This window comes from Sus scrofa, chromosome 15 (genome assembly GCF_000003025.6).
Source record: "Sus scrofa isolate TJ Tabasco breed Duroc chromosome 15, Sscrofa11.1, whole genome shotgun sequence".
NCBI lineage: Eukaryota > Metazoa > Chordata > Mammalia > Artiodactyla > Suidae > Sus > Sus scrofa.
In genome coordinates, this window is record NC_010457.5 from 83198617 (window position 1) to 83214629 (window position 16013).

Sequence of the window (16013 nt, forward strand, 5' to 3'; positions counted from 1 at the left end):
TTTTCTTATGTATGTAACTTTTACACTGAAAAATACCTTTTAGTTGTGTATAATAGAAAGGAATTCCTATGTATTATATCATGTATAATATCTAATATTTTGTCTAAAAAACAATAAAGAATCATCAATGAGTACAAAAATTAGTGGGTGAAAGTATGAGAAACATTTATGTAGTCTAAGTATCTCCCCATAAGATATTTATTAATTTTTTTTCTTTTTTTTTTTTTGGTCATTTTAGGGCTGCACCCTTGGCATATGGAAGTTCCCAGGCTAGGAGTCTAATCAGAGCTGCAGCTGCCAGCCTTTACCACAGCCATAGCAATGCAGGATCTGAACTGTGTCTGCTATCTAACACCACAGCTCATGGTAACGCCGGATCTGTACCCCACTGAATGAAGCCAGGGATCAAACCCCCGTCCTTATGGATACTAGTCATGTTAGTTACCACTGAGCCAAGATGGGAACTCTGATACTGATTAATTATGGAGTTCTTAAATGGAGAAACCTAACAGTTGATCCTTTGTATCAAAAGGTTCTGCATCCATCCTTCAAAAGTATTTGGGGTGGGGGTGAAATTCCAGAAAGGCCACATGTTGACAGCTATTTATGTAGCATTTGCATTTTATTTATACCAATTTACATATCATTTATATTGTATAAGATATTATAAGTAATCTCCAGATGATTTAAAGTATACTGAAGCATGTGCATAGGTTATGTTCAAATACTATGCCATTTTCTTTAAGGGACCTGAACTTCCCAGATTTTGGGTGGGGGTGTGTGTGTGTGTGTGTGTGTGTGTGTGTGTGTGTGTGTGTGTGTGTGTGTGTGTAGAGGGGGGATCCTGGCACTAATTCCCTGTGAATACTGAGGGAGTATAACTAAATGATGAAAACCAGCATTACCAGAAATAAGACTTGTCTACATCATGGGCTCCAGATATAATATGATGAGAAAGGCACATCACTTTTGTGGAATTCCTGTCAAAATATATAACTTTAATCATAAGGGAATAAGCGAACCCAATTGAGGGACATTCTATTAAATAACTAACCAGTGCTCTTCAAAAGTGTCAAGGTCAAAGAGAGACTGAAGAACTATTTCAGGGTAAAGAAGACTAAGGAGACATGACAGCTAAAATGCAATATGTAATCCTAATCCAGAAGAAAGGACATTAGTGGAACAGTTGGCAAATTATTGAATTGTCTGTTGATTAGTTAATAGTATTGTACCAGTGTCAATTTCTTGCCTTTGATAGTTGAATTGTAGTTATGGAAGATGTTAATATTTGCAGCTACTGGGTGAAAGAAATTCTTTGTACCCTTTTTGCTACTTTTTTGGGTAAGTATGAAATTATTTTTAAATGAAAAATTAAAATAATAATTTGTTTTAATATAGCTACCTGTTAGTGAGTAAATGAAGGAAAAATTTAGACAACTAAAGAACTTTATAGACCCTTGTATTAAATGTAATCCAGATTTTTTCAGTGTCTCTGTGATTAATTTATTTTCCCTTTTTTTTTCAACAGCATGTCATGATGATGTAGTTAAGATTGTGAATCTAGCATGCAAATATAACCTTTGTATTATACCAATTGGTGGTAGGTATTATGCCTTTTAAATCTTAATATGATTTAAATTTGTTCTAAGTATTTGTACTTTAAATATTTGGGCCATCCAAAAAAATTTTTTTTTGTGCCATTAAAAACATTTTTATGATACGATTATTAGGAGAAATTGGTTTATGCTGTTGGTTTCTGTTCTGAGTAGATCTACCTGAACTGTCTTGAAACTTGATTTACCCTTAGTTCATGGCTTCTTTTCCACATAAATCCTATTTGAAGCTGACTTAATGCCTAAATAAGAAAATGTTCCTGCTGTAGCCATTACTTTCTAACCTTTATCTTAATGGAGAGAATATTATTTTTCAAAGGCTAACTATACCCAACATAAGTCTTTGAGAAAGAGTGCTGTGCAGCATAAAAGATCAATGAGGGAGTTCCCATCATGGTGCAGTGGAAACAAATCCAACTAGGAAACATGAAATTGCAGGTTCGATCCCTGGCCCTGCTCAGAGGGTTAAGGATCCATTGCCGTGAGCTGTGGTGTAGGTCGTGGACATGGCTCAGATCTGGCATTGCTGTGACTGTGGAGTAGGCTGGCAGCTATAGCTCCGAATCAACCCCTAGCTTGGGAACTTCCATGTGCCTTGGGTGCAGCCCTAAAAAAAAAGACAAAAAGACAAATTAAAAAAAAAAGATCAATGAGGACAGTGATGGCCAAATCAATAACACCTTTTAATACTGAAAACTAACATTATTTTACATTTTAAGACAAATGTAATCTCTCTTGATTACTCATCAGCCACATTCTCTTAACAACTTAATACAAGTCAAGGGAAATTGCCTTAACTGACTAAATTGGCATTGATGGAATGGAAATGAGACCCCTTCAAATCAGAAGTTCCAGATACTGTCTTCAGCAGATACTTTGTTTAATTCATTGAAAAAAAAAAAAAAAAAGACTTTACAGTGCCACCTTTAATGAAATAGTTTTATGATTTCAAATGACTTTGACAAACAAATAGTGATTACTAAACACAGGCATGGTCTTAACACTGTCTCACCTTGTAAAATTAATTTGAATCTTGTGGAAGTACCGATTAAGAATTTGTTCTGCTATGTAAAATTATACAGATCTGGTTAAGAACTGAGAGCACTATATTGTTGTATATTGGTATTAAGAAAGCATTTTTCTTTTGACAACAGATCTTAAAGGAAAACCGGAGTACATTATTCTTCTATGTATTACTCTGTATTAAAATTACTTTTTCACCAAAGAACATATGAATTTGTTTTTGAATATCATATAACCTGGGCAGTTTAAACTTGTTTGTATTCTAATTTATTAAAGCCTTTTTATGTGGAAGTATAAGATAATATTTTAAATGATAAATGAATCTCATAAATATGGTAGAAAGGAGGTAATGGTGTTTCTAGTTGTATAGGATGGGTATTTTTTCTTTTAAGCTATCTCTCCACAGTAATTACTAGCTTAGAACTTTTCTAATCATGTTTTTGGAGTTCCACAAATTGCTAGGGGCTTCACTTGAGTGTGCCCAGGGGATGGAGCCATTTTCCATTGCTTTCAGCTCCATAGTATTTCTTCATTTTGGCACGCACCGTAAAATAGAGGTGAGTTTGCTTTTAGTGTGTTAGCATTTGCAAATTGCATTTTGCAAAGTAGAAATAGGTATTATTTCCTAGCGGGCCTATCTATATACTTTGTAATAGGGATTTGCCCTAGAAATGTAGCTGAAAATAAAATATTGAAACATATTTATTGTTTCCTATTTTGGCAGGAGGAACAAGTGTTTCATATGGCCTGATGTGTCCTGCAGATGAGACAAGAACAATTATTTCTTTGGACACCTCACAAATGGTATATGATAATTTAAGATGTATTTAAAGATATTGTTTGGTTTTAAAATTTTTCTTTATGGCTCAGTCTTAGTTATTTTTAAAAGGTATTCATTTTGTTTAAAAATTTTTTCATAATTATTTTTTTTTTTTTTTTTTTTTTTTTGTCTTTTTGCTTTCTTTGGGCCGCTCTCGCAGCATATGGAGGTTCCCAGGCTAGGGGTTGAATCGGAGCTGTAGCCACCGGCCTATGCCAGAGCCACAGCAACACGGGATCCGAGCCGTGTCTGCAACCTACACCACAGCTCACGGCAACGCCGGATCCTTAACCCACTGAGCAAGGGCAGGGACCGAACCTGCAACCTCACGGTTCCTAGTCGGATTCGTTAACCACTGCGCCACGACGGGAACTCCAATTTAAGATGTATTTAAAGATATTGTTTGGTTTTAAAATTTTTCTTTATGGCTCAGTCTTAGTTATTTTTAAAAGGTATTCATTTTGTTTAAAAATTTTTTCATAATTATATTTTACCTTTGTCTTTAGATAATATGTCTTCAAAACAAATAATATCAGTTAATGTTGACTTGAAGAAAACGTGTGCCCCAGCTTTTCACCAATGCAATTGCATTTTTGCTTTTGGAAAATAGGAGCTAGTTAATTTTATGATTAACTTGAATAAAGGAGCTAACAAGTTTTAGGATTATTTTTTGAATTTTTGGCTCATTGTAGTCTAAGAATTGGCCATTGTGCCATGTTAAAGTTTTGGTAATTATTAACATTTTGTCATATTGGTTTATCTTTCTTTTTTCCTTTACTGTTTTAAATTTTTTTTTTTGGGGGGGGGAGCCATGCCCATGGCCTGTGGAAGTTCCCAGGCCAGGGATGGAACCTTTGCCACAGCAGCAACTGGTGCCACTGCAGCGACAAACACAAGATCCTTAAGCTGCTGTGCCACAAGGGAACTCCTTTCATTTACTGTTTTTAAAGCAAATCCTGATAGCATGCTACTTTACACCAAATATTTCTCTGTGTTTCTTTGAAAAAGGATATATAATTATCACTTTTGCAAAATTAAAAGTAATTCCTTAAATTGTTTAATATCTAGTCCACATTCATTTTCCAGTTGTCTAAAAATTATCTTTATTTTATGATTCATTGTTCGAATGGGGATTCAGCCAAGGCCCATGTAAGCTTTTGGTGGTTTTTTTTATAAGTGTCATTTTATTTGTAACCCCCTTCCTCCCTTTCTGAATGTCTTATGTTTTAAACAAGCTCCTGTGTAAGATACTGCCTAAGTTACTATGTCTGTCATGTTATATAGTCAGGGATAAGTGAAGCTTTCTACTGTGAGTAACCCTACTTGCTTAATTTCTGTCTTGTCACTTGCTGCCTTTGAGTTAAGAAGTTATATTTCCTGAGAAAATGTATGTTTGTGAAAATGAGACCTTCTTCTTTTGCAACAGAATCGAATTCTCTGGATTGATGAGAATAATCTGACAGTTCATGTAGAGGCTGGCATAACAGGACAAGAGTTGGAAAGACAGGTATATTATTTCTTTTTTATTTTCTCTTTTCACTTGAAAAATCTTTTTTTTTTTTTTTTTTTTTTTTTTAAGTCTTTTGAGGGCTGCACCCGCAGCATATGGAAGTGCCCAGGCTAGGGGTCAAATGGGAGCTATAGCTGCCAGCCTATGCCACAGCCACAGCAACGCAGGATCTGAGCTGCATCTGCAACCTGCACCTCAGCTCACATTAACACCGGATCCTTAACCTACTGAGCAAGGCTAGGGATTGAACCCGAGTCCTCATGGAGACCAGTTGGGTTCATTACCACTGAGCCACAGTGGGATCTCCAAAAAAAATCTTTTTTTGTTTAAATATAGTTGATTTACAATGTGCCAATTTCCTCTGTACAGCAAAGTGACTCTCTAATTAAGGTTTTCAATACTGGTGCTTGTCCCCTTTGTGAATAAAATTATCTTTCACAATAAACACACTCACTAAGTTTGTTCAGTTTCTTTTGTGGGTCAGGCATTGAGCTAGATGCTGTGAATACAGTAGCGAATAAGACAACATGGAAAGCTTATGTTACCTTATGACAGAAAGTTAGGTAAATAGTATGATTCAGAGTGGGAATTGCTAGATGAAGGCTAAATGTGGGGTATTATGGCTCGTCAAATGGGGCTCAAAGAGAAGGAGTTGAGCAAAGAAAATACACAGAGAACTTGGCATTTAAAATGAAATTTCAGTATAAGTGACAAGTGAAAAGGAAACTGGGGTGGGGAGAACAAGTCAGTCAGGGAAAGCAACCTGTGCAGAAGCTTTATGGCAGCTGTTGCTTTGGGGGATCTGCCAATAGCTGAGTATGGCTGAGATCTAGTCTGTGCATATGGGAGAACACATATTTTCGGTGTTTGTATTTTGGGTCAGTGTATGTATAGTAGTGGTAAAAGTTATGAAGCTGGGAAAAACATAGAGATCAGATCATTAAGCCCTAAAAGTTTGAACTTCATCCTGGTACTTATTTAAATAGTTCTCATTAGCTACAGTCTGGAGGGTGGATGGGCACGTGAAGATGAATTAGGTAACTGTGGCAGTAATTTGGGCGAGAGCTGATAATAACCTGAAATAAAACAGAATAAAGTGGGCATAGAATTCTCAGAAGTTGATAAATTTGATCATTTGGGTAGACATTGGTATTTGCTATTCATTGAAGTTTTCAATGCATAATTTTATTGAAAACTCAAATCCTGAATAAGTGAAACTCTTTGAAGTCCTTATAGCACTTTTTTGGGATCCTAATCAAATTTAGGAAACTTTCTCTTCATGGATTCTAAGCAGGTAACTATTAAAATGTATTGGTTCCATCAGCCCTCTCAAATATGGTCACGATGATGGTAACTCAGCTTTTGTAAACAAAAATTAGAAAGCCCAGTTTGCTTTGGTGAACTGACCACTTGGTTCAGTTTGGGTTAGAAACCAAATAGACCTCTCCTTCTCTACCCTTTAACCAAACATAGAGGTGTTACATGTTTGTTGATTGTCTCTTCATTATCTTTTTCCTTATTTGATGGTAAAGAGTTGAAGTTGGTATGCCAGTGACCAATTCTGGATGAAAGGCTTTGGAAAAAATTATTAATTAAAACTTTTATTTTTGATTTAATACACTAAGATAAGAGAACCAGAATAAAATTTAACATGTTCATTGAGGCAGTGTTCAAGATCTTCAGTAAGTCAAGGTTTTGTGTAATTCAAGATAATTAGATTTCTTAATTATTACAGAACTTAAGTGGGCAGAATAATAGTATTTAATGACAAAATCTTTGGGGGTCCCTAGTGGCTCAGTGGGTTAAGGATCTGGCATTATCACTGCTGTGGCTGAGGTTACTGCTGTGGTTTGGGTTTGATCCCTGGGGCCTGCGAACTACTTCTGCATGCTTAGAGCACACCTTTCCCCTCCACCCCAAAAAAACACTCTGTAAAAAAGCCTGTATCAGTCTCCTATTAGGCTGAGAGGCATTATCAACACAGCAATTTTTTTAATATATTACAAAGGATAGCCTTTCATGTCTGTAATTTTATATCCTTTATTATAGCATTTGATGTAGTATTTTAACCTTTCCAAGTTTTTTTTTTTAAAGGTTAAAATTAAAATTCAAGAAACATATTTCCTTGAAATTTAAATGACATTTTCCTTGACTAGGAACTTCTGATATTTTACCTACTAGCTCTTTTCCCTAAATGCCAGTATAGAACATTTCTTTTTGCCTCTAGTAGACCATAATATAATTTCTGCAGCTGTTCTGATTCAGAGCAAGTTCTTCCTCATTATACTTGTGTATCCTTCAGTTTCTTCTTCAGCTGAGCAAATCAACATAAAACTTTCTGCTTTTTCATTCTAGAAGTTTTAAAATTACACAAATATAGTAGTTGAGTGGCAGAGGTTTTCATCTTTTTAACTTGTAGATTACATTGATTTTAATATGAAATTTAAGGGAGGTCACTAAATGTCAGTTACAGATTTTGAGAATTTGTTTCTAGGTTTATTAAATCTTTGGCTGCTTTATTTATTAGCTAGTAGTCTGGAGATATGTGACTTTTGATTTTCTCCCCTAGGGATGCATTTCTCTGTGCCTCAGTTTCTTCATCTATAAAATGGAGATAATAACTCCTACTTTTTGTTAGGATGAAATAAATTAATAATGTAAAGTACTTAGAACTTTTATTCATTCTGCTGATTTTTCTTGAGTACTATCTACTTCATTCAAGCACAGCTAACTTTAAACAGTCCTTCTGTATGCCAAAGACTCCTAAATTTATATCACCTCAGACTTCTTGAACTCTAGACTTGCATATCCACTTGCCTAGTAGATGTCTCCACTTATATATCTTAAGACATTTCAAACTCAACATTTAAAAAATTTAATTTCACTTTCCCCTGCACAACCAGGAACCCCCAGCTTTAGGGATACTGTTTACCCACATTTTAGGCTGCTTAAAGTTCTACTGCTGCACTTTTCAATTTTTTCTTTTAGTTTCTTTTGCTATGTCTTGATGTTTAGTAGTCTTTTATTTGCTATGTATATTCTGTTCTTAGTCACATCAATTGTATTTTTATCTTAGATACTGTATTTTTCATTTTTATAGATGTTTAATTTGGGTCTTTATCTTCAGTGTCTCTGCTTAACTTTTTGAGCATATGGAATACAGTTATAGTAACTGTTTTAATATCCTTGTCGGCTAATTCTAACATCTGTGTTTATTCTGGGTTGGTTTTGATCATTCACCTCGTAATGATTATCTTCCTCATTACAAACCCATAATTTTCCTGCCTCTTTGTATGCTTGGTAATTTTTTATTAGATGCCAGCCATTGTGAATATTATCTTGTTGGGTCTTGGCTGTTTTTCTTTTTTTCTTTTTATGGTTTTTAGGGCTGCACCTGTGGCATATGGAAGATTCCAGGCTACAGCTGCCATTCTATACCACAGCCACAGCAACGCAGGATCCGAGCTGCATTTGCAACCTATACCACAGCTCACAGCAATGCCGGATCTGCAACTCACTGAGTGAGGCCAGGGATCAATCCCACATCCTCATGATACTAGTCAGTTTTGTTTCCTCTGTGTCACAGCGGGAACTCCCTTGCTGTTTTTCAATTCACTAACATTCTTGAACTTTTTTCTGGGCAGTAATTATTTAGAAACAGTTTGATCCCTTAGTTCCCTTGTGATCTTTTAGGTGGGTTCAAAGCAGTGGTGAGTCTGAGGTTAATCATTTCCCATTACTGAGGATGTCCTTCCTGGGAATTCCACCTCATTCTCTGTGAAGTCTGAGTTTTACCACTCAGGGTGGTGGCAACGGGTACTGTTGTTGGTACTATTCTCTGATCCTTTCAAGTTATTTTTTTCCTCTGGTCCTGAGCAGTGCTGACCACTTGAGAGACTCTCTGCCAGTCTCTGAGATTCTCTCTCTGTGCTGTTCCCTTTTCTTTGGTACTTCCTCTTGTGAAATCTAGGTGCCTTGGTTTTCCACAACTTTAATCTTAGTCTCCTCAGCTCAACAGTGTTTGCTGAGTTCCATCTGGATTCTCCTTTCCTGCTCTGCAGCCTGGAGCTATAATCTAGAGGCAGTTATAGTGTTTACCTTCTTTTTTTGCATTCTTATAGGCCATTACCCTTTGTTACCTGATGCCCAGTGTTTGAAAATCTGTGTTTCGTATATTTTTCTGTCTTTCGTTCTTTTCAGGGGGGAGGGTAAATCTTGTCCCTTTTACTTCAGCTTGGGTAGAGGTGGACATGTCTGCCTTTTTTTTTTGTTGTTAATACTTTTAATTATTCTATAACATATCTACCTTTCTTGTTAATTTTCTTTCCTCCTCTGTATAATACAAACTCTACAATTTAGGATTTGCTTTTTTAATGTTGTATCTGAAGCTTAGCATATAGTAGTCAGTTTTAATATTGAAACATTTATTTGAATATTTAAATATTTATTTTAATGTTTGTTTTAATATTGAAAAGTGATACAGAAGTGAGGAAGATAAAGTTCCTTTTCTCATAGAGCTTTATGGTGTAGAGATAGATTATTTTATTTTATTTATTTATTTAATTTATTTATTTATTTTATTTTATTAAAAAAATATTTGGTATTTTTTTAAATAAAATCAGAAGACCCTTCTTCAGTAGATTTTCTTAGCAACTAATGGTATTAGCAGAGACATGGACTTTTAAAAGAAGTGGCTGAATTATATGGTTATAGATACCATTTATTACTGTATGCCAAAAATTTTTATTAAATTAGCATACAGTAGTAGGCAGATTTTCTAACAAGGGTAAATGCATGTTTCAAACACATGTTCTTAACCATTATAGTTACCTCCCACTTAGTAGGAACTTAGATTGTAACAGAGAGGTAGATTTGAACTGATATGCTAGATAGAGCTCCCTGATCATAAAGACTATCTGGGGTTTTTGTTGTTGTTGTTGTTATCTTTATTTTCATTGCTTTACGTAATTCCTGGCTCACAGTAGCTATTTATAGTATGAGAATGTAATGAAGTTGCCTACCAGACACAAGAAGCAAATTAATAATGTGTCTAATATTTGGATATACTTTTAGAAGTAGTTTAAATGTGTATCTGATGATTTGTTTTGGTGTTGGTAATGTGAAGATTTTGTCAGGAAGAGTATGTGAAAACTCCCTGTTCAGTGTCTGGCACATCTAAATGCTCATGATTATCTTTTCTTTTTCTTCTACTTTCAGAGAAATTGAATAGCAGTAATCGTTTAAGAGTAAATAATATGAAAATAGATTGTTTGGGAATTAGAATAGAAATACAAGTCTGATCTTCATTTTAACTTTGATCATGTGTTTAAGCTACTTATTTGTGAGTGGTTATTAACCTCTTAAAATTAAATGAATTGACTATTTAGTGAAAAATTCTATTATGTATTAATTGATGTCTTTTACAGTCCTGTTTTCCTAGCAACAAAATTAGATAAATAAAAGTTAACAAATTATGTTTAATCTAATAGACTCTCAAATCTTGGATTACAGCTTTCATACCATACTTAAATACATGGATGCAAACATAGATGACATATTCTACATCTCTGCATGGCTTACTTAAAAATGGAAGCAATTGCTTAACTGGATGACTATCAAAATGGTCAACACAGATTGATGGGCTTGAATGCAGTAGACAGTGGGTATGCAGATGGTGGTGTCTGTACCATTTGACATGAGATGGCTGAGTCTTTAAAATGATTTTAGTGGAATGGCTTTGGTGTTGTTGCAGTAAAGGGCATCCATTCAACCTCAGGTGCTGTGCAGATGGCAAAGCCAAGCTAATATAGAAAAATGAGAAACAAGTGACTATTTAATGTACAGGAATGCATGATCTGCATCACAAATAAATGATGGTATTACATGCAGGAAACCTAGCCAGATGGCTGTACATTAAAACACATGACTCCTTGAGAGAATTAAGTACAGGCAATTTGCTCAGATTTTCTGCAGGCCTGCTGCATATTATATTAGGGTAGGGAGAATAAGAGATTAAGTGCTTTATTTATTGAAAATGTTTAGGTGAAGTTGGCAGTTATTTAAGCATAATCTTATCTCCGTAAGTATTTCAGTTGTTTCTTTGTGGGAAAAAAAAAGTAGGAAGGGTAGTTTGCTTTAAAATAAAAGGATGTTAGGTGAATTGGCTAGTGAATCTGTGGAAAATAGAACTGTCTTTTGGTCCATATTTTTCAGTTTTGTGATGTTTCCTATGGGCAAAAGTTTAAAAATATTTTGGACAGACGTGATGAAAGTATTTCTTTTTCTATATAGGTTTTAATGAGTCCAGATAACAATGACATATGGAAATTTTAATGTGGAAAGAGTTAATGTGTTGAGTGCTATCTGAAATGGGGCCGTTTTCACTAGTAAAATATTACGTTTTTGTTTTTCAGCTTAAAGAAAGTGGTTATTGTACAGGTCATGAACCAGATTCCCTGGAATTCAGCACTGTGGGAGGATGGGTATCTACTCGGGCATCAGGCATGAAGAAGAATATCTATGGCAATATTGAGGACTTGGTAAATATTTTTCTAGTTGTATAATAATTGATTCATCTATAAAGATTACTATAAAAGTTATTAAAGCCTTTAAAAATTGAGTTGGAGTCCCCCCCAAAGTATACCCCTTTTGATTATAGTATCGTTGACTCTGTATAGTAGAAATAGTTAAAAGACACAACTGTCCATGTTTAAGAGTGTTTCTTCTCAAATGACGATATTTAAGCTTTGTAGAGTTTTCATAGTATCTGACTTATAAATAGCAATAGATAGTATTATACAAGCCCTGGGGCTTTGGTCTTCAGCTCTTCCGAGATTTTAGTTCTTTTATTTAGGTGATCTTGTCATAACTACTCTTTGTCTCACAAGATTTTATATTTATTTTTCTAAAAAATGTTTTTTCTGTGTAGAATTAAAGAACCTGATTGAAAATGCTCTAGTTAGTGGCAGTATGACCTGCAGTGCATTATGTGCACATCATTTTGTTTTAGCAGCTCTGGTGTCCTTGCTCTGAGAGTTAATGTGATAGTGCAACCATAGGCATCCTGGCTAGAAATTACATATCGTTTGTTCTGGTTATAGCTTATTCAGTGATTAATTGGGTGAGCTTATGCAAATTGGTTCACCTTTCTAAACTTCAGTTTCCTTCTGTATAAAATAGAATAATGTTATTTGTTGCATGGAAATATTGTAAGAAGTAAAGGTCATAAAATGAAATCTCCTACTGGAGTCCCTGGTATGTAGTAGGTACTTCATAAATGTTAGTTCCCTTTATCATCAGTATTTTGATAACATTTTAAAAGAATAGCTTATGAGACTTTTGTGTATCTAACATTATTCCTAGAACTGTTTAGCTTTGTTTTTTAAATCTAGCATTTCAATGTTATCATCAGTGTCTTCACTGATAGAAAGAGCAAATTGTTGGTGAAGTGTATTGGTTCTTTATAGTTAACATACAACAATTTAAGACTTTAAGTGTTAGTATTATGAACACTTTAAAATGTTTACAGTACCCTTTTTGTAAATCAAAGATATGTTAGAAATCACATTTTTCTTTTTGCAATTAAGATAACGTAAATTTAGTTTCAGAGGTCAGAATTGAATCTTTTTGCCATTGGATTATTAAAAGCTTTGTCAGAGTTAAGCGTATTTGACAGACTGCTGCATTTAGTACTGCCAATGTAGTTTATTTTAATCCTTTTGGGGGTTATTTAAGGGCCACAAATTGTAAACATATATCTTAGTGTACTTATTTACATGTGCATATCTAGTTTTTAATGTAAGAAAGCATCAGATTGTGTTTAGTCTGCTCTTTAAACTATTTTAATACATTAACATGTAAATGAACATATATTTGCACCGTCATTTTTTAAAAGTGCATATAATTCTTTTTTATTGATATTTGTGGTTTAGTAAATTAATTCCCTTTTAATGAATATTTAAATAATTTTTATTTCAAAATTATGGAAAACAAAGGGAAAAATATCACCTGTAGTAATTTCTTTAGACATTTCTTTAATCATTTTTCTTTGGCTAAGTTTCTAGAGTTTGAATTGTTGGATATAGTATGTTTTTAGATCTTTGGATTCTTACAGCCAAATTGCTCTATAGAAATTTTGTGCCAGTTGACATTCTTGCTAGCACTGTGAGAAAATTTATTTTATTGGACCTTTTATTTGTATTTTTGTTTTAAATTTTTTCCTTTAATTGTTAGTGAATGTGAACTTTTAAAATGTCCTTATTGGAAATTTTTATTTTTTTAATTTGTGGTTTATTTATGTCCTCTGCTCATTTCCTTCAACAATAGACTATTTTTATTTATCTGTTAAAAAGCCATTCTTAAAAATATGTTGGGTTTTTACCTAACCATTTCTGAGTCAGATGAGGAACTTTTTTACTTTTTTTGATTGACTCTCTTCCCATAATATACTTACTTTCTCATGGGTGTGAGACATATCTCACATATATCTCTCTTCCTCTCTTTAGCTCAGTAACCACATCTCCTACTTCATCCCAGTTTTGATGTGATCAAAAATAATACTTCATTCTTTTCAGTCTTTTCTGCTAAAGTGGGCAAAATAGATAAGTTGAAGGTGGGTATAAGGAAGAATAAAGTTTTTCTTAGAATTCTAAGCATCTAGAGTAGTGCCTGATATGAATAATAGTGCTTCATAAATATTGTTACATAAATGAAAGAACCTATTACATTTGATCATTGCATATTTTTTCTGTGCTTTGCTTCTTTACCACATGAACAATCCTAGACTTTCTTTTAAAGAGGTGTGCTTTTCAGTTTTTAAGATGATGAATATACCTAGACCAATAACAATCTTAGAATGATTTTTTTCCCTTTTGTAAAGTTGTATAAAATTTATTTTTAGTGTAAGAATTACTAAAAGATATAAGAATTCTGATGGGAATCATGATCACCTTAAACCAGTATTTAAAAAGTAGTGTTTTATATAAATTTATATGGGTGTGTGTACACACACAACATTTACTGACAGATATCTAGAATTTACATCATGCATTGTATTAAACAGGTGGTTCATATAAAAATGGTAACACCTAGAGGTATAATAGAAAAAAGCTGTCAAGGACCTCGTATGTCAACAGGCCCTGATATCCATCACTTCATCATGGGATCTGAAGGTAAATATAACTGCAAATTTATTATGAAAAAATACAAGTTAGTGATTCAGTTTTGTGAAAATCTGTGATATTGTGATATCAGATCTTTGAAAGAAAGGCATGTTTTTTATATTTAAAGAATGGGGTGTTTTTTGTTTTATTACTTTAATTTATTACTTCATAAAGTTTTTATTATCAGAACATCTCATTAAACTTTCTTGTGCATTTTGCTTTTTTATGGTTTTAGAGATGGCTTAGTCTTTTTGGTGTTATTTTTCTTTTAGAGTTTTAAATCAACTTTAGGAAGAGTAGTTGTTAGGGTTTTAAATGATTTGCTTTAACATTTTATTGTGTGGTATTTTCTTATCTCTGCTTTATCGGGGAAAGGACTAATTAAGTATTGTCTTACTATCTTTTTATAATTCTGTCTTTTGTTATTTGCTATTTGATTTTTTGAAGAAGTGGAATTTAACATTCTATTGATTCACACATCTTTTAAAACTAATGTTGGTCTTTTATTTTTTTACTACTTAAATCCTATCCTTTACTTGGTTACTTAATGCTGGGTAGGATAGAATATAGTTCATCTTATACAGAACATTCATTTTCTCTTTACTTATCAGAAAAAAAACAAACTTAATCTTCCTTCTAGTTTACAAACTAACTGTTATGTAGGCACTGTGAATTTTATGGATAAGGTGAACAAAGGCATATTTTTTATTCTTAGAATGGCAGAGAGGGGTATCCTTTAAATTCAGAAAAATAAAATAAAACAAATGTTTCCAAATTATGAGAGGAATTCATTACTAAAGTGAGAAAGTGGTGCAAGCTATAAAGAGATTTTAAAATATCCAGCTATATTCACGGGAAAAGAGCACTTATAATAAAACTAAGATGTTAGGGCATAAATCCTAACTTTTGATGGTAACATCACAGAAAAATAAATTACGTGTATTAGTGATTTACTAGAGGTCAACTATTAAGCTAATGAAGAAGTGGTATAGCTTAAATATTTTTCGTGATAATAAGTGATTTGTCAAGGTATTTCATTAATTTACTGTCTTATTCCTCTTCTGATCAGTGTACTCTTCTATGGAAAAATAAAACTACATTTTTACTGAGAAAAATAAAATGTTCAATTCCTTTAAAATAATACTATTCTCTAAAAAATATTATTCTGGAGTTTCTTGTCCTTAATGTATTATCCAAGAATTAACTAAAAGAATATACCTTTTGCCATCAAATGTCAAATCGAATAATAAGTAGTTATTAAAACTGATAATTATTAATTTTTACTATGGGTATGTACATAGTTGGAGTCAACTATAAGTTGTCTTTTCAAGTAACCACGTCAAACATTTTTTTTTTCTTCTATCAGTTAGCACTTAAAAAAAATTCTAGTTGCTAGGCACCATGCTGGCACACTCAAGGGCACAGGTAATAATTGACCATTATATAGAGTGAGATAAATTCTATGATAGAAGTAAACGAAGGAGAAATATAGACAGAGGCAATGTTGATGGGTGCTTAGGAAGACGTCCTCAGAGGGCTTGTGCCTAAAGTAATCTTCAAGGGTGAAAAAGAGAAAATGGTTCCAGAAGAGCTGAGGGAATAAGGTGGGGAGGGAGATGCCCTGCAGAGAGAACTGCATGTGAGCAGGCTTAGAAGTGAGAAAGAGCTGTGCCTGTCTTGTGAAGCTGCCAGTTTCTCAATGTGACTGGAACGTGAGATTTCTTTGCAGGATGGAGTGAGCAGCGGGTTTAGGGGTGGAATGATAAGGGTTACAGGGTGGCTGGAGAGATAATTTGGCCTTTTATGCTTTTTTAGAATACATGTATATATTTGGAATTCCTGCTGTGACACAATGGCATCAGTGATGTCTTGGGAGCACTGGGACA

General features: G+C 33.7%; 1 protein-coding gene across 3 annotated transcripts in view; it reads left to right on the forward strand.

The window, feature by feature from the left end:
- Positions 1 to 16013, forward strand: part of AGPS (alkylglycerone phosphate synthase) — a 139843-nt gene that overhangs the window by 52554 nt on the left and 71276 nt on the right. For all 3 annotated transcript variants that reach the window (XM_021075128.1, XM_003359569.5, XM_021075129.1), the window contains exons 6-10: positions 1529 to 1600; positions 3361 to 3440; positions 4883 to 4963; positions 11380 to 11505; positions 14028 to 14136. In XM_021075128.1, coding sequence (XP_020930787.1) covers positions 1529 to 1600; positions 3361 to 3440; positions 4883 to 4963; positions 11380 to 11505; positions 14028 to 14136 — 468 coding nt within the window. The remainder of the gene's footprint in view (positions 1 to 1528; positions 1601 to 3360; positions 3441 to 4882; positions 4964 to 11379; positions 11506 to 14027; positions 14137 to 16013) is intronic.